The sequence below is a fragment of the Dasypus novemcinctus genome, chromosome 14, assembly GCF_030445035.2.
Source record: "Dasypus novemcinctus isolate mDasNov1 chromosome 14, mDasNov1.1.hap2, whole genome shotgun sequence".
NCBI classification, from domain to species: domain Eukaryota; kingdom Metazoa; phylum Chordata; class Mammalia; order Cingulata; family Dasypodidae; genus Dasypus; species Dasypus novemcinctus.
Window position 1 is genome coordinate 17,713,816 of NC_080686.1, and position 23,232 is coordinate 17,737,047.

General features: G+C 37.9%; 1 protein-coding gene across 1 annotated transcript in view; it reads left to right on the forward strand.

The window, feature by feature from the left end:
* The window catches only part of RP1 (RP1 axonemal microtubule associated), a 391,698-nt gene that overhangs the window by 335,594 nt on the left and 32,872 nt on the right, over positions 1 to 23,232 (forward strand). Inside the window, exon 26 of the mRNA XM_058275538.2 lies at positions 16,295 to 16,514. Within this exon, the coding sequence (XP_058131521.1) occupies positions 16,295 to 16,514 (220 nt within the window). The remainder of the gene's footprint in view (positions 1 to 16,294; positions 16,515 to 23,232) is intronic.

The following is a 23,232-nucleotide window of genomic DNA, read 5'->3' on the forward strand; positions in this document are numbered from 1 at the left end:
AGTTTCTTTCTTCCAGAATCAACGCCTTCCAGAACAAGGTATTATTCATGTGGAGATTTCATCCATTTCCAACCATAGTGCCAGACCCATCTTCCCTCAACCTCAATGAAATAGCCAGAGAATTTCACACCCTGTCAGGCAGGGACTAGACTACTGTCCCTACTCAGCAGGAGGGAGCTACAGAAGAATGACCATCACCCTTCAGCTCCCCTTAAGAATAAGGGTGTAAACTCTCCCAGGGAAAAGTTGAGATGGATTAGTATAGAAAACAGGGAAGGTGGCTAGTCAGAATAAAGTCCACCAAATACCTTAGTCATGATGTTAAGTTTGAAAGTCCTAGGCTCAAGAGAAGTCCAGAATAACTCCAAACAAACAAAGCCTCTCCACTGATTTCCTGAAAATTGACCGGTAAAGGTAGAAAGGCAACCAATCAGAACAGCAGATAGGCCCAATATGTGTCTATGTGGACTCTCCTTATGTCAAAACTAATTTTGATGCCACCTTAGAAAACTCTGAAAATTTAGAAAGGGAAAATATATCATATTGGAAGCCTCCCTATAGTACTTCCCTCTCTAGTACCTTATGGTCTACTAATAAAAATGTTGCTTGTATACTGTTAGACCAGCACGATCTGCCTTAACCCATAACTCCTGCAAATTGAACGGTGGGGGACACCTTACTGGCATGGCAGAATACAACTCATCAACAAGTGTGGAACAAGACCTTCTCATTAAATAATGTTCAATGTTGTGTATATATTCCTAATCACTCTCATAATGTCTAGCTATTGATCCTCTGTCTAATTAGTTTAATTCCCTTTCTTGGCCTTGATGACAAGTCTTTGTAATTCTAATTGCTGCTGGTGAAGAACTCTTAGAGTTCTGTTGTATGCTGTACTGTTGTTGTGAAGTGTGAATGCAGTGTGTGTCTTATGGGCAATGCAAACTACTGTGTAGGGCTGGATTGTGGGGGTCCAGTAAGTCCCCTCCCTAAGGGAAACTCAGCCCACAGTACAGAGCCACCTGCATGCCCCAGTGCACAAGTTACAATGTAACAAACCTTTTCACAGGGAAACAATACAGATGGTATAGTAGACTGTAATGTTCTCCAGGCAGTATAATTCCTTCCTGCAAGAGCATCACCAGACACCACTTATGTAACTCTGTTGTAAAATGTCTTTGTTCTGAGACCATAGATATTGCCCCTTATTTTCCCACCCCTTTGCAGAATGCTATCTTCATTCTCTGGACTGCCACACCAGAAAGAATCTCTCTTGTCCATAAATCCCAATAAATAAAGTGCAGGTTTAATTATATGCTGAGTGTGTCCTTTCATTGCGCAGCCACCCTTACCCGTGCCCTCCAGGTGCTGGGTTGTAACACACTATATGTGTACTTTCCTGTAGTTTCTTTAGCCTACCTATTAGAGCTGTTTTAAAGTCTTTGGCTCGTACTTCTGACTTCTGGGTTGTTTGTGGGTCTCTTTTTATTAATTTATTTTTTTATATTGACTATAGATAACATTCCCCACTTTCTTCATATGTCTAGTAACTTTTTTTGTATCCTAAATCTGGTGGATAAGCTGAAAGTCTGAATTTTGTGATATTCCCCTTAAGAATTTTGAGTTTTGTTAAATTATTGGTGGATCATTTTGAAGTTGTGGAGGTTTGTTTATATTTCAGTTTTATCCTTAGTCTTGAGAGAATCATTTTAGTAAAAGTATGTAGTTTTCATTTCTAATGCATGACACTTCTGAGGATTCAATGGAAAACCAAGTATTTACCATGTTATTCTAACTTGGTGAGACTCAAATTCTTAAGTCTCTCTCATCTGTGGTAAGCAACAGCTGAAATTGCAACTCTGTTCTTTCAATCTTCTCACTGATTTTCTCTCCAAACTCCTTGGAGTCTTGCCTGCTTATGCATAGTGCAGTGGTTAGCTTAAAAATAGACTGGCATTTATATTCAGATTTGGGGACTCACCCATCTTTGTTCCCTCCTGCCTGGGATTTCTTATCTCAATTCTGAGTTCCTCTGGTAGCCCCAAATTCAATCTTTCAATCTTCTCATTCTTTATCAGATTAGACTGTAGCTTTCTGCCTGAGTTCTAGCCTGTTTGTACCTTTCGAATTCCCTAAGAGGAAAATCCATATTAATAAAAATCTAACCCATATTCAAATCGGGTTCATTTTCCCCTTTCTTTCAAAGATCGAATTCCCTCTGATTCTACCTGCTTTGATTGTTTTACAGTGTCTTCAAGCAATTCTTTATATTTTGTCCTGAGTTTATTTTTATTATAGCTGGAGAGTTACTTAAATATAGAGTTCTATGCCATTAATGAAACTGGAACCTAAATTCAGAACTGATAACAATCTGTTTCTATTTGACCAAAGCATATCAAGATTTATGTGAAAAACTGGAAAACCTGGCATAAGAATAAGTTAAGATCCAGACTATGGTACTGAGCAAAGGCGTGTTTCTTCTCTTGATGCACCTTAAGACCAATTCCTGAGACACCAGGATTTCTATGAGAGAAAGAGTTTATTTGTTTGCAAAAACAAAGGAGCACAGTGGCCTACTGGCCCCAAACTGCCATCCCAAACTGCAATAATTCTGATTTTGTAACATCAGGATGCCAATGAGTAATTGGAGTCCTTTCATTAATGAACATTTAGGGCCTGAAAAGGATGGGGGATGGGTACCAAACTGGGGCAAGTTACAAAGTTATAATCATTATCAGAGATAAAGGCATCTGGGAGAGAGGTATACCCAACAAAAGTCATTTATAAATTTTTTCATATGCATATTCAACAGACAAGGGTGGAGTGGTTAACCTTTCAATAGAAATGTTCATATACAAAGGTAAAATCATCTGGAATAATAATCATAACTGCAGGTAGAATTGACCATATGCAAGAGTAAGATCCTTCTGGAATAATCATCACAATGGCAGGTTTTTAGTTGGAAATGGCCATCTACAAAGGGTGAAGTCAGTTTAGCCAATTTCAGTAATTTCAGATATCGACCTTTGGTTATTTGTAGAAAGATTTAGTAATTGTAATTATTTGTTAAGTCTTAACCATTGGTTACAATGAGATATTGGTTTTAACCTTAATAATACAACTGTTTCATAAAGGTTTAAGGATTTACTTCCCAACAGAATTCATTTAATCTTGAAAATATAAACTGTGTAATAAGAAAAAAAAACATTTTCATTCATTTAAACCACATTAAATTGACTACAAATTATTATTGAGTTGAAAAAGAAAGTAACAAAAGTGTCAAAGTATGACAAAGAATTGTTTCCCAGTTACTGAGAAAAAACGAATATGTAATAATCACGTCATCACAATTTTGCAAATTATTGTCAGACTTTTGAATCCACCAAAATTTTGATAGAAAGCATAGAGAATGAAAAAACATGTGAAAACAAAAAAAAACCCCTAATTTATATATTCAGCTAATGTTTATAAACACCTGTATTATGCCCAATACTGTATAAAGATTAAGGATACAGGAAAGAAAGTGTTGAGGTCTTTGAGGAGTTGAGTCCAGTGGGTGATATAGAAAAGTAAGTCAACAACCAAAATGTAGGTTAGTCAACACTATGCTATGGATTAAAAAAGGGCAAGAACTAAAATTTATTAATTTTTCTCAAGAAAGGAAGACCAAGGTACATAAGATACTCAAAATTAGTTTACAGCCAATGGCTAGTACTACCAATTTTTCAGAACCCAAATAATTCTCAATATTCAGGGGGGTGAGAAGCTCTTCACTCTGAAATTTAAGGTCGGAGTCAAGGACTGAGGATGGGAAAATGTTATTCTGAGATCATTAGGTTCTTGAAGCCTTTTAAGATTAAGAAGGAAAGGGCTTTGAACTTAACTTTTGTGACTGGCACCAAGAATAAAATATAGAGGATTCTTCAATTTGGGGACTCCTGTCTAGTTTCACAAGGAAGCCAGAACTTTACAGCACATGTAGGCGCCCCTCTTTTAAAAATCTGAACACCATTTACTAATTAATCTAGGAAAGATTTCTTTCCCAGTTCCTTTAGGAGGAATGACACTTTTCTGTTATACAGAAAAGGCCAGGAGGCAGAGCCCATGGAAAAGGAACCTATGGGCAATTATGGCAATTTCCTCACTTCTTTTTTCTTTGAAGGGTACACTGGGACTGAACAACATCACAAATTTTACCCAGGACTTGTACCTAGGTCAGCATAACAAGCAACTGAGCAGAATGGCGGCCTTACAGCTCCAAGTTGTCTTCCACCTCTGTGTCTACCCTTCAGTAAAATCCATTTGCCTGAGTGTGACTCTATAGTCCCCTTCCTAACACTCCTTCAAAGATCGCCTCCTTCCATTTTACAAATGAAGGGCATATTTTCACCCACTACAAATGAATCTTATTATGGAGCATTGCCTCTAAGTCTACAAATGTTAAACATAAGGATAATTTGAACATGCATCACCCTGAGGGAGGGAATACTGAGAACACAGCAGAGAGGTTAATTAAGAAATCCACTGAAGAAAGGCTAAAAACTAAAAAGCAGGGCAGTGATTCTAATGCTCCCCCCCCCCCCCTCCGCCCCCAACGTCCTTCTTTCTTTATCTTGGAATGAGAATTCAGAAATGAGATTGTTGTCACAGAATGTGTATGAAACATTTATTTGATTTAAAAATAAGATACTTCTCACAGGAAGTATCTTATTTATTAGAAAAGTTGATTGTTTGCAGAACAATCATGCATAAAATACAGGATTCCCATATACCACCCTATTAACACCTTTCATTGATGTGCAACATTTGTTACAACTGATGATAGAACATTTTTATAATTGTACTATTAACTATAGTCCATATTTAAGCCAGAGTTCATTGTTTATGTAGTGTAGTTCCATGGATTAAAAAAATGTTTATTCTGTTACCATATACACAATCTAATATTTCCCCTTTTAACTACATTCAAATATATAAATTTCAGTGCTGTTAATTATGTTCACATGTGTTTCTATCATCACCATCCATTACCAAAACGTTTCCATTGTCTCAAATAGGAACTCTCTATATTTTAAGCCGTAACCCCCCCCTCACTACATGAACCCTAGCCCCTGGAAAACCGTATTCTAGATTCTGACTCTATCAGCTTGCCTTTTCTAATTATGTCATACTGCTGTAATTATACAATATTTGTCCTTTGTGTCTGGCTTACTTCACTCATCATATTGTCTTCAAGGTTCATCTATGCTATCTTGTATCAGAACTTCATTCCTTTTTATGGATGAATAATTTTTCCATTGTGTGCATATTCCACATTTCGTTTATCCATTCATTTGTTGATGGACACTTAGATTGTTTCCATCTTTTGTCACTGAAAATAATGCTGCTATGAACATTGGTATGCAATTATCTGTTCAAGTCCTGCTTAAACTCTACTTTATCTGATAATAGAATAGCTACTCCAACTCTATTTTGGTTACCACTTTCATGGTGTGGCAGTTTGATATTGTTTTATGAATCCCAAAAAGAAACTAATCCATTCCTGTGGGTGTGAGACCCTTTTGACTGGTCTACATCAGGGAAGCATGACTCAATTTAAGTCTTTGCCCTCTTGCTGGAACAATTAAAGCACAGAAAAAGGGAGCCACCATATTTGATCGTACCGTGTGAAGATCAGCAGATATCTTGCTTCACCATGTGGTAGCTGACTTTAGTGAGAAGCATCTCTGCTGATGACTTAATTTGGACATTTCATGGGCTTGTAACTATAAGTTTTACCCCAAATAAATTCCCATTATAAAAACCAGCACATTTCTGGTACTTTGTAGTGGCAGTCCTTTGGCAAACTAAAACACATGGTGTGTATATATATGTATGGGTTTTTTTTCCTGTCTTTTCACTTTCAACCTACTTATGTCTCTGAATTTAATGAGAGTCTCTTGCAGAGAGCATATAGTTTGGTCTTGCTTGTTAAGAGAGTTTAATCCATTTACACTTAAAGTAACTACTGATAATGCTTCTTCTGTCACTTTGCTATTTAGTCTTTATAGTTCTTATACCTTTCTTTTCCCCTCAGTTCTTCTGTTAATGCCTACTTTCATATGTTTTTTCATTGTACCAAACTGAGTCCTTTCTTATTTCTTTCTGCATATATTTTTCACATATTTTCTTTGTGGTTTCCACGGCTTAAAATTCAATATCCTAAATATTTTATGTCATAAGTAAATAACAATCATATTTTATTTGATACCAACTTGACATCAATAGCATACATATACCCAGTTCTTATATCCCCTTGTCCACTCACATTTTTGTACTTGTTATGAAGTAAATCTTTGTACATTGTATGATCAAAACCATAAATTTATCATTAGTTTTTATCCACTTGCATTTTAGCACCTGTGTGAAGTAAGAAGTAGTGTGGCATACCAAAAAATACAATTCAATGGTACTGGCATTTGCAATTACCCAAATGGTTACCTTTACCAGAGATCTTTCTTTTCTTTAATATTTTTTTATTTTTTTAAAAAGATACTTAGATTACACAAAATGTTACATACAAAAACATAAGGGATTCCCATGTGCCCCACTCCCCACACCCCACTTTCCCCACATTAACAACTTCTTTCATTAATGTGGTACATTCATTGCAATTGATGAACACATTTGGAGCATTTTCACTAAGCATCTATTGTAGTTTACACTCTCTCCCACTCATTTCTGTAGGTTATGGCAGGATATATAATGGCCTGCTTCAGTCATTGCAATGTCATTCAGGACAATTCCAAGTCCCTCAAATGCTCCCATATTGCACCTTTTTTTCCCTCTCCCTGGCTTCAGCACCTCCAATGACTACTGTCTCCTCATCAATGATATAATTTCTTCCATTGCTAGAATACCAATAAGTCTATAGTAGAATATGAGTAAGTCCACTCTGGTCCATATTTTATTATCCAATCCTGAGAATTCTGGGATGGTGGTACCCACTCTACCTCCAACTGAGAGGGGAACTTGATCCCATATGGCTGACGAATGGAATTCTCTTGCTTGCAGTTGTAGACTCTCTTGGTTCCTTGGCATGGTGATTGTCCATCCTCACCTCCTTGTTAGTTGTCCCAAGTGAGTTCAATGAACTGGAGAGTAGGTGTTGCAACTCTGCTGACCCTCAAGGCCCAGCTGGTACTTGGACAGTCCAAAGGTTCAAGTCTCTTGGATGTACACCTACCAGCTCTAGCACCAACTATAGGTTCAATTAGAAGGGACAGAAGAGATACATGGAGAGATGTCACATCTGAGTACAACTCTGTCACACTTGTGAGCACAAACTCCAAAGTAGGGCCCATTGGCAAGGGACAAAACTCCAGAGCTATCTGCCATGACCATAGGACCTGGTTGTCCCCAGAGCCCTCAGGAGCCCCACTCTTTGGGGTAGTATCTACTTTTGCAGTCTATGAGATCCTGCTGAGATACACAGAAGCATTACCTCTGGGATGACCTCCCGGCTCACTTTGAAGTCTCTTAGCCATATATACTCATTTGTCTTTACCTTTTCCTCCTTTTATTCAAGGTATTTTTTCAGTTGCATTGCTCATTGGTGTTTGGAAGTAATCCCTCAGTGCCAGGGAAGCTCATCCTTTATGCTGCTTTGAACCATTGTCTAATCTCCTTTCTTTTCAGTCTGAATAACTTCCTTGAACATTGCTTGTAGGGTAGTTCTAGTTTATCTTGGAATGTCTTAATTTCTCTTTCAATTTTGGAAGAAAGTTTAACCAAATACAAAATTCTTGGTTAGTAAGAAATTCTTGGTTTTCTTTCAGGGTTTTAAGTATTTCAATCCATTACCTTCTTGCCTCCATGGTTTCTGATGAGAAATTGACATAATCTAATTGGGACTACCTTGTGATTAATACACGTTGCTTTTCTTGTGCAGCTTTCAGAACTCTCGCTTTGTGTTTGCATTTGACAGTTGGGCCAGTATATGTAGGGGTGTATTCTCTTCAAGTTTATCTTGTTTGGTGTTCTCTAGGCTTTTGGATGTGCATACTCATGCTTTTTTGCTAAGTTTGGAAAATTTTCTATCATCATTTCTTTGAATATTCCTTTTGCCCTTTTCTCTTTATCTTCTCATTGGTATGCTTGATGGTGTCAAACAGCTCTTTTAGGCTATTTTTACTTTTTATAATTCTTTTTATTTTTTGTTCCTCAGCCTGACTCATTTTAATTGTCTTGCCTTTAGATTCACTAACTCTCTCCTCTGCCAGTTCCAATCTGCTATGAAACCCTCTTGGGAATTTTTCAATTCAGTTTTCATGGGCTTTAACTCCAGTAGTTTTATTTGGTTTCTTTTTAAAAATTCTATCTCTTTATTCAAATTGCCATATTGCTCCTTCATTGTTTTTCTGGTATTCTTTTGTTCTTTCTGTACATCTTCCTTCATCTCCTTGAGCATATTGATTATTTTCCTGATATCTTTTAGTTCTTTTTCATTTCCTTTATCTCCTTGAACAGTGTGAAATTCATTGCTTAAAAGTCTTTGTGAGATTTGGCTCAACTGATAGAGTATCTGCCTACCATATGGGAGGTCCAGGGTTCAGACCCAGGGTCTCCTAACCCATGTGGAGCTGGCCCACATACAGTGCTGATGTGGGCAAGGAGTGCTGTGCCACTCAGGGGTGTCCCCGCATAGGGGAGCCCTATGTGCAAGGAGTGCACCCCTCAAGGAGAGCCACCCCATGCGAAAAATGCAGAGCCTGCCCAGGAGTGGTGCTGCACACATGGAGAGCTGACACAGCAAGATGATGCAATGAAAGGAGACACAGACTCCCAGTGCCGCTGACAAGAATACAAGCAGACACAGAAGAACACACAGCAAATGGACACAGAGAGCAGACAACGGGGGGTGGGGGGAGAAATAAATGTTTAAAAATAATAATAAAGTGGGTAGTGTTTTAAAAAAATAAAAATAAAAAAATAAAGTCTTTGTGTATTATATACACAGTCTGGTTTTTTTCATTTATGTTTTCTCTTCCCTTGGATGGGACATCATTTCCTGTTTCTTGTTTACCCTGTGATCTTTTGCTGTACACTGTACATTTTAACATTTTAAAATGCTTAATCTGCGATTTATTCCTTGGGATGTCTGGGCTTTTTTGGGTGAGAGGGTACCAAATTACTTTATTTGAAGGAAAGATATCAATGAAAAAACTTGGTGGACATTGATACAACTTATAGAAAAGGTAAACCCTGTGGCTCTGGGGAAGCCGACATAAGGTTTAGCTCTCATCAGCACTGCTTCCCAGTGTGCACTTGTCAAAGAGATACTCTGCTGAGCCAGAATCCAGGGCCCCTGTCTTGTGCAAGTTGTTATGTAGTCACCCAGTTCTATGATGGACTTTACCTCTTCATTCAGGTAATGGATCTCAGTGAAGTCACACAAGTGGGGGTCGTTTTTGTCAGTGGCCAGTTTGTGCAGTTCCAGTAGTGACTGATTCACCCTTTTTTCCAAGTGTAATACACACTCCATTGCATTCAGCCTGCTCTCCCAGTCATCTCCTTCTGGTTTCTCGATACCCTGAAGGAAGATTCGGCTGCCTCGTTGGTTCTGCAGTTTCATTATTTTCTCAGCATGTTCCCTCTCCTCATGAGATTGGTGAAGAAAATATTTGGCAAAGTTCTTCAAAGACACATCATCACGGTCAAAGTAGTAAGACATGAATAGGTAGATGTAAGAGGCATAGAGCTGCAGGTTGATCTGACAGTTGGTGCTGGCCCCCAAGTCCCGGGGGTTGTTCTGGCGCACCTGATGTAGTTGTCATGGTGGGTGGCTGAGGAGCAGCAGCAGCGGCAGCTGTGTGACACTAGAAGGACGGGGGAAGGCAGCTGGAATTGACTGACGGGCAGGGGCGTGTGCCGGTTCTGTTCAAGCACTGTTGAAGCAAGAAACCACAGCGACTCTCCACGAAGATGTCTGGCCTGAGCTATTTTATTTGTATCCAGCTATAGATATGACAGATTGCCTTGGCTGTCAGAAGCCAAGTAAACCAAGCAAACCTAAGCATAAATCTCCTTTCACCATCTTTGCAAATTATCTTTGCATTGGCTGGTGTTCTCCCTCAGAGTTCAGCCCTTGTATCAGGAAGAACAGCCCAAAATGCAGTGTCCTCCCCGTTGTTTCTGGACCTGCATCTTGTTCTGGACTTGTGCTTACTATGGCCTTAGGACTTCCTGCTTAAAGGAGTTTGACTGCTCCTTCAAATCCACAGGAAACAGACCATCTCCCTTTCCTGGGTGTTACACTTCAGGACTTAGTCTTTGCTCCAAGCTACCTGACTCAGTTGTTTCTTACACTGCTATCATTGTCTCAAGTTGCTTTTCCTGGATGGCAAATTCTGAGATAGGGGATTTTCCAAGTCAGTCTTTCCCAACTGGAAAAAGGCCAGCGATCCACAAAGAGAGTACCTGTCAACTCTAAACTGCCAGAGGGGATGATGGAAAGGTCAGGAAGGGTGCCAGGAACTTATCTCATGGCTCCCCAAAGCTGTGCTAACTGACTTAGCACCAGCTCAGCAAATGCAGTCCTTCACCTGTCCTGTGTAACTGTGAGGAAGTGTGCCATCTTTAATTCTCCTCTGCTGCCTTTGTCTGTGGTGGGTTAGAATAATGCCTGCTCTCAGAGCTGGGCCCCTGGAGATCTGAAGTACCTAGTGATCAGCAATTGGTCCACACTCCCCTGATCTTGGAGAACTAGGTCTTTAAGTCCCATTCTGGCACCAGCAAGCTGTGCCAGTACCTCGCTGTTGCCTGCCATGAGGTTGGGGGATGGGTGACGGTAGCAATTCCCTGAGAGAGCAATTGACTGGTATTTATCACAATTTACCAGTCTCTTCTTTCTGCTCTATCATGAATGCTGCCCAGTGTTTCAAAAATAGTTGTTTCAGACAGTGCCTGCCTACTTAATGTTTTTCTGGTGGAAAGACTCAATCCTTGGGCCACCTACTCTGCCATCTTCCCACAGTCCTCTCAAATTCTTTGTTGAGTAATCCTCAAATTATGGTCAAGTTTTCCCATCTATTTCAATCAAGTGAATTCCAAGAGAAGGATTATGGTCGTCTGAACACAAGATACTATTACAACTATTTCTGGTGATATCCTCTCCGCACTTCTCTACCATGCTTCCTGCCCTAGGACCCAGATGAACTCTATCAAAGGGCTCCATTATTCTCTGGCTTTCGGATGGGTTTGGCTAATGGAAATCACCAGCAGAAGATCAGAGTGAAGAGAGAGAGGCTGAGGTATTTATTCCCCTTTTTCCATCCCTGCTAGGTCCCAGTGGTGGCTGCCTTCCTGTGCCATAGACCATTGATCCTGCCAGGCAACCCTCTACTAATGCTTTATAATCCCTCCCTAGATTCTAGTAGCTGCTCTCTCCACTTGCTTTTTATGTCTAGGGGATATTGCCTCTCCCCTTTTCTGACAGCCTCAGAATGATTCCATATGCCTCATTGGTTTTCCCTTATCCTGCTCACTGTTTTGGAATAGTCCCTTTAATCAAGGCTTCGTGATTACCTTGTTTGAGTGAGCCTCTGTTTCTGTAGGAAATTGGCTAATACCTAAGACATATTACTTTTCAGTTGTGATTTAATTTTTGCATGAATCCCTATTCTGAATTTCTTTTTGAGTTGAAGCTAAATGGAAAATGTATTTATTCCATTTGCCACAGCATTGAGTCTAAACTATTTTCTCATTCCATTTTCTATGCCAGCAGATACAGCCACATCCTCAAAGCAATCTTGCTAAAGTTTTGTTTTCATGACATGAGGAAACTGGAGTCTCAAGATAGGTGATCTCAGTCCTTGATAGACTTCAGATGATCTTTGAACTCTTGAAACTAATTCAGAATTTTTTGTGTGAACTTTTCATAGAACTCTTAAAAGTTTCTGTGATCCCCAAATGAATAAAAATCTATAACAATCACAAAAACTTTTTTCCCCAGCATTACTAATTACAAAGTATCTTCACAATAGTATATGATTTGTTCCTTACCAAATTAGAGGACTTTAGCACTTGCCAGGTTATCTGATGATAAGCTCTATGCTTTTTATCTCTTTCTGTACTTCCCAGAAATATTTTGGGGAAAAAAGTACTGGCAGAATTAAAGTAAATGTTCTTTAGCTTCTTTATCCTCTTTGTGTTCATCATCTACTTCCTTCTGCTCTCCTATCTAATAGTTAATAATAATAATTAATTTACTGTCATTGCCCCTATTTATGAGGACCTGATATATACCTTTTAATTTGTCCAGTTTTTGATAATTAATGTAAACTGTCACTTTTCCTCCCAGCCTCCTAGCAAAGTGGTTCTTAATTGCCTCATTTCATAGATGAGAGACACTCCCATTTTGTAGAAGAGGAAACTGAGGTTGGAGAGATGGTCTAGCCTGCCCAATCAGGTGGCTGTAAGGTCTTGGTGACCTGCCTCACATGTTCTCTGCCCCAAAACATGTGCTCTTATGTGTTATGCTGGCTGTCCCCTTGAGGGTCACTTTTTGCCCAACAGCATCTACATTTGTTAAGTACTTACTCCTATCTGAAATAATACTCCTCTGTTCAAAAAGAAAGAATGAAAGAGTCTTCTAAAATTTTAGTAACAATGAACTCTTAATGAGCAATTAATTAATAATTAAGTACTTTTACTCTTGGTATTTCCTGTTTTCTCCTCTCTTTCCCAGATATCTTGCCTATTCTGCAAATTCCCTTGCTACATTCCCTATTTGGGCTGAGTCATTTCATCACACTTTTCTTTGCTCACTTCTCTCCTTGGATGCACTGGTTTTATTTGTTCCTGCCTCATTGTTCTCACTCATGAGTTGTGAGGTCTCTGTGTTTCCCACACTTATATACTTGCTTAAGACAAAGTTTGAATAGAATTAAAAACTTATTATAGGTTTGAATGGTTTAGCTTACTTATGATACATTTAAAATGTTCTTGGAGCAACCTAAGCAGAATTAAGCAAAAATATGTTGGATATACAAAGAGCTTTTTTTCCCCCTTAACTTCAGTGTGGACTGAGCCATTCTTTACTAATACTTTCAGTTGTCCACATCAGACATTCTCAAGCAAGGATTTTTTCCTTTTACCTTCAAATTCTGGTTATGTCATAGGTGTTTACTGATATGTGTTTACTGATAGTGATTATTTCATGACATTAGAGAGATGATAATGGACTGTATTTTCATATATTTCTTCTCTTTCTAACCCTGTGTTTCAATCCATAAACCCCCTGTCCTCAGGCTGAAAACAATTTTGCTTAGATCTGTATACTACTTTAAGTATTAATTCTAAAAAAAATAAATCTGTCTTTCAGGAGAATAGCTGATCCTATGTGTAGTCTTTCTGTAGGAAAAATGCTGTTCTATATTCTGGAATCACCCTTCTATATATCTTCAAATGCAATAAGTTAAATGTAGTCAAAACATAGTTTTATGCAAGAATAATTTCTCAGCATATTGCATTATTATTTGATTGAAGCTGAGGTGACCCAGACTGACTTTATAAAACCAGAACTAAAAGCTCCAAGTCAGACTGCCTAACATAAGCCTTATCTGTTAGAAATAATTTGGGAGCAATTATATACTATCCAGGTCATAGTCCATTTTGGTTCTGGTTTTATTTGGCTAACCAGGCAGATACAGTGTCTCACAACATATTTTCTGTACCATGGCACCATTTAGTGATTATTTACAAATACCTATTTTTACCAGCAGGTTTAGACACATGGTTTATCATTTTCAATTTCAATTATGAGGCCAAACACTATTTTTAAAAAATTTCCTCTGTAAGTGCCAGACCCATACTCTGTCCTGTCTTCAGATGAGGTAGATTTAGGCATTTTTCAAACTTTGTTATTAGCACAAAATCCTGATTGATATACTACTGCCTGCTAACACTTCTTGGGTGCTATAATAGTTTATAAATTTAGTACTATGATGGCAATCTAGTTAAGAAGCTAAGAACTATTGTATAAATCTGCAATTCACACAAGGAATTGGGTGACTTGACTACTCAAGTTTCTGTATGTTTGATGGAGAAGCCACCCGCTCAGAGCTGGGAAGTTCAGGAGAGCTTCCCCAGGCCTGTCAGGCTTGGTGGACCTATGGATTTGCAGAGAGGAGCTGGATGAAGAGGACAAGATCGACATTATAATCCAGAAGACAGTGACGGCAAGTGGCAAAGATGTGGAGCCAACCCTGGGCAAATTTAGGTATTGGGGATCAGGTTACCCAAGAATGCTGAGAATGCAGTTCCAGGGGATGATTTATAGGGCAGAAATCAGGTCAGAGGAGGTTGAAGACTGAATGATTTATGATGTAATGGAAAGAGGGTGTAGAACACTCATCCTAGAAATTTGGATGTTTAAAAAAGAAAGAAAAAAATATTTTATAGGATCCAAGGTGGTGTCTTGAAAGAAGCTAGAATGAGAAAAAAGGTAATTTAGGGAGAATTGTCCCAGAAAAGGTAAGGAAAAAAAAAAGTAGAAAGAGATGTTAGCGTCTTTTAGGGGCTGGATAGGAAAGGAAGAAAAGAAGATAAATGCAAACATTTTGATATAATTCTCTTTAAAATTAAATGACTAAGTAGATGTTTCATTAAACAGAGCTGACTCTGCTAAGCATTGAATGGAGAAGACTTACATGTCTGTCTAAACTCTAAAGAACTAAGGATCATATTAAAATGGTTCCTTCAGTTATCATCCTTCCTGGCTATAACCAATAATCACTGACTCAAACTGCCTAAAACAGTAACTAAAATTAGTAACCCCACTCATTTGGAAGTGCCAGTGCAGGTCAGACTCCAGGTGATCACAATGAGCATTTCACTGACGGAATCACCAGATTCTTCTGTCTGTCTGCTCAAATGCTCTGGGAACCTGCTTTATCCTAACAGTTTCTCTATGGTCACACAATGATTGCTGCCAAAACCAAGAAAGGCTCAATGCTTTCTTGTGTACGTCCAGCAGAAGAGATTAAAACCTTTCTCTTCAGTATAATTGGACCCATCTAGGTTTTAATTCCATCATCTCTGAACCTATAGTCTTCCCCAGAGGACTTATTGTTGTGAGACATATCAAGATCTTGTCCTAGAGTTTGGAGTGGCATCACTTGCTCCAGTTCAGGTGGGGAGCAGGTAGTTCCTGAAGAAAATTCTGCATCTAGTTGGAGAAAAGAAGGGAGAAATAGATACTGATTTGGTGACTCACAGTATCTTTGGTGGTTTGGAACTGTACGTACCCTGGAAAATCATGTTCTTAAAGCAAATTCCTTCCTTTAGGTATAAACCTACTATAAGTAGGACCTTTTGATGAGGTTACTTCAGTTAAGCCATGGTCTAGGATGGGTCTTAAACCTCTTACTGAAGTCTGTTAGAAGAACATGAATTCAGACCAAGAAAAAGAAAGTCTCATAAACAAGAAACTGAAAGCAGCAAAACTAAGAAGAGAAGGAAGAGACCAGCAGATGCTGCCGTGTGCCTTGTCATATGGCAGAGGAGTCCAGGATTTCCCACAGACAGTACTCAGAAAGAAAATATCACCTTGATGATGTTTTGATTTGGACAGTTTTCTCAGTCCCAATCTCTAACTGTAAATGAATAAATTCCATTGCTCAAGCTGAACCTTTTCATGGTATATTGCTTTCAGCACCTTAGCAAACTAAAACTGTCCACTACAAAGATGAAAGTTTTCCTTCAGATTTAAAAAAAAATATATCACATTTCCAACACTGTGCCAAAATCAATCTTTGCAATGTGAAATTAGTTCATTTCAGTGCAATCTAGTGACAATTAGTCAACTTAAATTAGGAGGCAAATATGATCTCCTTTCTTGATGATCCCACTTAAATGAGAAAATCTAATCTACTATGGACATCAGAGAATTAGATTATCTTATTTTTCAGGTTAATATGAAGAAATATTACATATCCACAATATCAAAGCATTTATTTTGCATGATAGTAATGGTGAATTTGCTAAAAAGATGTAATGGAAACTAGCTTGATCGAATCTATTGGTTTGCCTATAGGTTCTGGTTGTAGCAGCATTTCTATAATGGCACTTCCTGGTCTTTAGTTCTAAAGCAAATTATTAAGGTATATGAAAAAAATTTATGATAAAAATAAGGTTGGGAAATACTGAATTATAGAATAGAAGCAGATATTGAGTTAGAATTGAATATGAATTTGGAATTCAAAAACTGAAATAAGAGATGTAGAGAATTTTATTTTCCCTTTTTATGTTGCAGATATTTCTTAAAGATATTGGTGAAATCTATAAGGTACGCATTGGACACGACAACAGTGGAGAGGATCCCAGGTGGTATCTGGAAGAGATTATACTTGAAAATATAGCCACATGTGAGCTGTTTTGTTTAAGTGTTGATTCGTGGATAGCAGAGAATGAAAATGATGGTGATATATGGAAAGAAATACCCATTGCGAGAAATAACAGAGCACCTTTGCCAGGTATATAATCCCATTTCCTTTGTGATATATATTAAAAGTTAATATACATTACAGAGGTCAGCAATCTTTTTGTGTAAAAGGCCAGAAAATAAATGTTTTAAGTTTTGTGGGCCAGAAAGTCTCTGTTGAAACTATTCACATCTGCTGGTATAGCATGAGAGCAACCAGACGGTCTGTAGACAAATAGGCATAGCTGTGTTCCAATACAAAATTATTTGTGGACACTGACATTTGAATTTCATTTAATTTTCATGGATCAAGAAATAGTATTCTGAGGTAGGGATCCACCTTCATTCTTTTGTATAGAGAGATCCAGTTTTCCCAGTACCATTTGTTGAAGAACTATTTACATCCTTGTCCAAAATCAGTTAGCTAAAAATGTGAGGGTTGATTTCCAAACTCTCAATTTTATTTGATTGGTCTATATGTCTGTCTTTGTGCCAGACCAGTACAATGCTTTTTTGATTACTGTGACTTTGTAATAAGTTTTAAGATCAGGAAGTGTGAGACTTCCAGTTTCATTCTTCTTTCTTGATTTCTTCTGATTCTTCATTATTAGTGTATAGAAACATTACTGATTTTTGGATGTTGGTATTTGTACCCTGCCAGTCTGTTGAATTCACTTATAAGCTTTAGGAACTTTATTGTGGATTTTCCAGAATTTTCTGTTTATGGGATCATGTCATCTGCCAATAGGGAAAGTTTTATTTCTTCCTTTGCCTTTTATTTCTTTTTCTTGCCTAATTCTCTGGAAATAACTTCCAGTAAAATGTTGTAGAACACTGGTGACAGTGGGCATCCTTGTCTTTTTTCTGATATTAATGGTAAAAGACTAAAGCTTTCCCTTTAAGTATGCTATTAGCTGTGGGTTTTCCATATATGCACTTTATCACATTGAGGAAATTTCCTTCTATTCCTAGTTTTATAAGTTTTTTTAAAAATCAAGAAGCAGTGTTGGATTTTATCAACTGCTTTTTCTATGTCAAGTGATATTATCATATGGTTTTCTTACCTTCGTTCTGTTAATATGGTGTATTACATTAATTGCTTTTCTTATGCTGAGCCACCCTTGCATACCTTGATCATAGTGTATAATTCTTTTCATGTGCTGCTGTATTTGGTTTGCTAGGATATTGTTGAGGATTTTACATCAATATTCATAAGAAATATGTAATTTTCTTGTCGTATCTATCTGACTGTGGGAGAGGGTGATGCTAGCCTTATGGAATGAATTTAAGAGTGTTCCCTCCTCTTCGGTTTTTTGAAAGAGTTTGTGCAGGATCGGTGTTAATTTTCCTTGGAATGTTTGGTGAAATTTCCCTGTGAAGGTGGACCTCTACCTTACCATATATGCAAATTAATTCAAAATAAATCAAGGAATAAAGTTAGGGAAAGTGTAGTGTTTTTAAGGGTGTCCTTATTTTTAAATTGAACTAGATCAAAGACCTAGATCACAGCCAGAACAATAAAACTCTTAGAAAAAAATGCAGGAAAGTATCTTCAGGACCTTGTGTTAGGCAATAGTTTCTAAGACTTTAGACCCAAAGCATGAGCAACAAAAGAAAAAAACTGATGAATGGACCTCATCAAAATTAAAAACTTTTGTTCCTCGAAGAATTTTTTCATGAATATGGAAAAGATAGCTTGCATAATGCAAGAAAAAATTTGGAAACCAAGTATCTGATAAAAGTTTAATATCCAGAATATATAAAGAAATCCTTCAACTCAACAACAAAGACAAATAGCACAATTAAAAAATAGGCAAAAGACTTGAATAAAACTTTCTCCAAAGAAGATACACAAATGACCAGAAAGCACATGAAAAGATGCTTACCATCACTAGCCATTGGGGAAATGAAAATCAAAGTCAAAATGAGATAACATTTTATACTCACTAGAATGGCTGCTTTAAAAAAATACAGAAAACTACAAGTGTTGGGAGAGGATGTGAAGGAATAGAAACACTCCTTCATTGCTGATGGAAATGTAAAATGGTATAACCATTGTGGAAGACAGTTTGGCAGTTCTTCAAAAAATCAAGTATAAATTACCAATTGCATTTTTAGGTATATACCTAAAAAGAGTTGAAAGCAGGGAGTTGAATAGATTTTTGCACTCTGTTGTTCATACTGGCATTGTTCATAATTGCCAAAAGATGGAAGTAACCTAAGCATCCATCAACAGATGAATGGACAAAAACAATGGAATATTACTCACCATTAAATAGAAATGAAGTTCTGATACATGTGACAATATGGATGAATCTTAAAGGCATCATGTTGAGTGAAAGAAGCAGGACACAAAAGGGAAAATATTGTATTGTCTCACTCATATGAAATAATTAGAATAATAAATGGAGTCAGAATCTAGAATATAAGTTACCAGAGGATGGAGTAGGGATAGGGAATGGGGAATTAATGCTTAAGTTGCACAGAGTTTCTATTTGGGATGGTGGAAAAGGTTTGGTAGTGGATGGTAGTGATGGTAGCCCAACATTGTGAACATAAGTAACAGCACTGAATTATATATTTGAATGTGGTTAAAAGGGGGAAATTTTTGGTTGTCTATATGTAGCTACAATAAAAAAAATATTTAATCCAAGAGACTATAAAACACAAACATTGAACTCTATGGTAAACCATGGATGATATGTAGTTCATAGAACAATTATAGAAATGTGCTTTCATCAATTTTAGCAAATATAAAATATATCACATCAATGCAAGGAATTAATAAGAGGGTGCTATATGGGAACCTGGCATTTTATGAAAGCCTTCCTAAAAAAAGAAATAATATTCTGCTTCTTTTTTTAATTAATAAAAAATATAAAAACCATTCTTAGCTCCCCAGGCTGTGTAAACACAGGTGACTGGTGTATCTGGCTTATTGGGTTTCTGACCCCTCATTTAAAACCTTAGGTTTTAGGATTAACTTCTATGGCGTGTATGTATGTATGTATGTAAGTAAGTGTGTGTATGTCCAATTCATGCTTATGTTACCTGCTTTGCGAACCATTTAAATATGACTTTCTTTGTGGCTACACTGCATTAACAAATGCCAGCAAGCATGAACTTAGAAACAGCTGAATTTCTTTCATCTGTACTCTTTGACCTGAAAGGGAACTCACCACTGTCTTGATGTTCTCTCCATCCATTCCCTGTATATCTGATAACCATCTGTTTTGCTCCACCAGTGCAGTGAAAATGCCGACTCTCAATGGTTACGGTGGCCTCTTTGTTCCAAAATAAATGATGTTTATATATCTGTATGTATGTTTTGTTTTTTAGACCTCTCTTCTGTTATGAACAGGCAGAGGTCCATCGAGATCCTGAAACCAGATACAACATTGTCTCGTTTATAAAACGGGGATAAAAATAGGACCTTTGTCCTAGGATTGTTTTGACTCCATGATATAATGCATCTGTGATATTTAGGGCAATGGATTTAAAGTACTTAGCAAAATTCCTGGCACAGAGTAATCATGCAATAAATACTAGCTATCACATCATTATCATTATTAAAATAATTAAAATTATTAATTTTCTCTTACTGTGACCTCCACCACATATCATCATTTTAGCCCTTCAATTGTTTTGTTCATTTTTTTTTTCTTTCCTATTTCTATCACTGGCTCTACTTGGTCTTCTTCCCTTGAACATTTGGTTTTAAAAGATGGATTCTTCCCTGCCTGTTTGACACTTTCCCTAACTTTATTCCTTATATTACATATGTTCTGACAGTTTGCCAAAGCATTTTCTCATATAAATTCTAATTTAAAGAAAGCTCCAGAACATTTTACGAATGTGCAGGCATCCATAAGACACTGTGGTGGTCTAGATAGAATGGTTCCAAGGAAGTTAGAGGGCAGGTTTTCCAGCTGGATATCCTAGGACATTCTATCCAACTCACTCAGTTGCTAACATCTGTCAAGCATCCACTCTGCATATTTAAAAAAATGACGAATCAAAGAATTCTGTAAGTACCAGTAAGTAGCGAAGAACTCTTCTAGGCCTGTTATTTTAGCTATTTTTCAATTTGTAGTGTTTTTCAGGGTGTCTTTATTTTTAAATTGAACTTTACTTAAACTCCGTTGTGACAATTATTTTCTATTTGTTCCAATTACCTCCGATTTGACATATGCACAATTTACTACCTACAAAAAATGCCCACAAGGCAATTGTACAGTTTTTTTTCTTTTTTAATCCAAGGTACAAAAGGAACTCCACTGTACTTCAACTGAGCTATAGATTTAGGCTTTATTTATCTTGAGTAGTAATAAAGTACTCAGCAGGTTTCCCCAGCATCTTTCTGTTCATCTTTTTCCCAAACCAGCTAATGAAACTTTACCCATTAACATCTCTGCTTTACAAAGGCAATTTCTTAGCTAAAGCACCCAGACCATTTCTTAAGGCATTTTGTCTTGCAAAATTTTGTAATGTAGTACATGATACCAAGAGATAATCTGATTCAACCTTCTCATTTTTCTCAGATTCTGACAAAGCAATCTAGCTGCCCCTCTTTTCCAGATGGAATATTTTCTCCTTTAGGAGAATATCATTCAACGAAGAAAATTTTAAAAAAATAATAATGAAACCCCAATGTTTAGAAATTAACTAGGGACTAAAACCTAGGAAGCAAGCAGCAACCTGAATGTGTTGAGGGCAACCTTTCGAAAGTCGTCCTTGTTACCACTGAGAATTTCGTTAACTGTGCTTTCCATTTAAAGAGACGCTCATAGCACTTTCAAATTAATCAATGGATGGTTCTCTGGTTTGCCTTTGAGAGGAGGGAATCATCTTCAATATTTTGGGATTGTCTATCTTCATCAAGGTATACTGAAGCTAGGCCAGGGAAGGCTACATAAACAATATGAAAGGACTTTTTAAAAGTTATTAAGCTAGTGATACTTATTTTAGGATTGCCAGACTGGATGGAGTCCTATGGACACACTGGAGGGTTGTGTAAATTCATAGATTAGAAGCACAAAAAGTGATTTTCCATGCAGTTGGCTCTTAAACTCTGAGCGAATTAATTTTGTGCCTTTGCCTCTTCAGAAGATTACTGGAATGTTTTCAAGAGGAGAGGGTTTTTGAAGCTATTATTTTATAAATCATCATTCTTTGGAGGCTCAGATACATTTCTCGTGGGCCCAGAGAAAGATTTCCTCCGTGGGCTAGCACTGCCAAGTGGAGCTTGTTAACGTGGATTCCCTCCCATCCTGAGATTTAGTCACCGTCAGCCATCTTGGCAGAGAAAGTCCCCGAGTCGCTGCAGATCTCCCTGGATTTGATGTTCCTAAGGCTCTCTCCTTAATGGCCTGGCAGGGAAGCCAAGGGCAGCGGAGAGTGCCGACTCAGCTGCAGTAGGTCTTCGCCGGGGTGCTCTGCTGGCACTGTGGGGGTGGGAAGGATGATGATGGGGAGAGGTGTTTCGAGGCCATGCCTGTGGGTTGAAAAATGTTTAATGCTAGTCTTTGGGAAGCTGACAGGAGGTGTACTTAGTGGTTTACTTAAAAATCAAGAAAAAACTGCCCGATAATGTATGAAATTACCACGGGAAGAAACGTGTCTGCTTTAAAATATTTGCATTTTTCCAACTTTAAATAGCAAGGAAATACATGTCTTTCTGAAACCCTGGGTGACAACCCACAGCAAATTTTAGATGACAATAGCTGAGCTAAGATGATTTTTTACAAAAAATAAAGCAAACTTTCTTTGAAGTGTTACCCTTTAGCACAATGCCCATTTTCTAGGGGAAAAATATGGGTTTCAGAGTGAGAGAAACCTTCCCATGGTTGAGACAACCGAGCCTCCGATGAGCAATTCTGGTTTCACATTCTCGTCTCGACCACCAGCTTTGTTAATTGGAGAGACTTACTCTGAGAAATGGGGGTGTATAACATTTATTCCTAGAAACCATTCCTCAAGTGATCACCATATAATTTACCTTCCAAACACGAACATTTCTGAAAGAAGTCTCTATTAATAATGACTCCAGGAAAACAGGCTTGAGTTGGGACCATCTCAAGCTAAACAAAAAAGTGTCCCCTGTGGGGCTTCCACTAGAATCATATGACCATGTGGGGCAAGTGTTTGTCACGTAGGAGACACTCAGTACCCACTAAATTAATCCCTTTGCCTTCCCCTTCAACTTTTCTTGCCCCTCCTCGTTCCTTCCTAGCATTTAGTTTTGTAATTATGGGAAGACAAACACAAAGAGTACTCAACCCAGTGGCCGGAGTGACCCTTTTCAAATGACCGATTATGCCACTCCTTTGCTTTCAGCCCTCCCAAGGTTTTCCAACTTTCTATGAGTAAATGCAAGACTTGTTGCAATGTCCTACAAGGCCCTACATTGCCTCTCTGGCCCTGTCTCCTCCCCCTCTCTCTGCACGCACCCCAGTGCTCCCTGATCACTCCAGACCTACAGCCTCCTCGGCCTCCAGGCCTCTGCCCTCCTGTTCCATCCGCTGTCATCTGTCTCATGCAAGTCTCCAGGAGGCTGGCTCCTTCACACTTGAATGGATCTTAAAGGGCAACTTCTTAGGGATATGCTCCCAACTACCTTCTATAAATAACAAAAAATTCCAACCCCTTCTACTCCCCTGACACTCCTTTTCTGCCTAAAGCCCAAAGGTACTTCTTTTTGAGTAATAAGACAAAAATTTTCAACAAAGAGGCATATGAAGATTCAGACCCAAACTGCTACCATATACAGT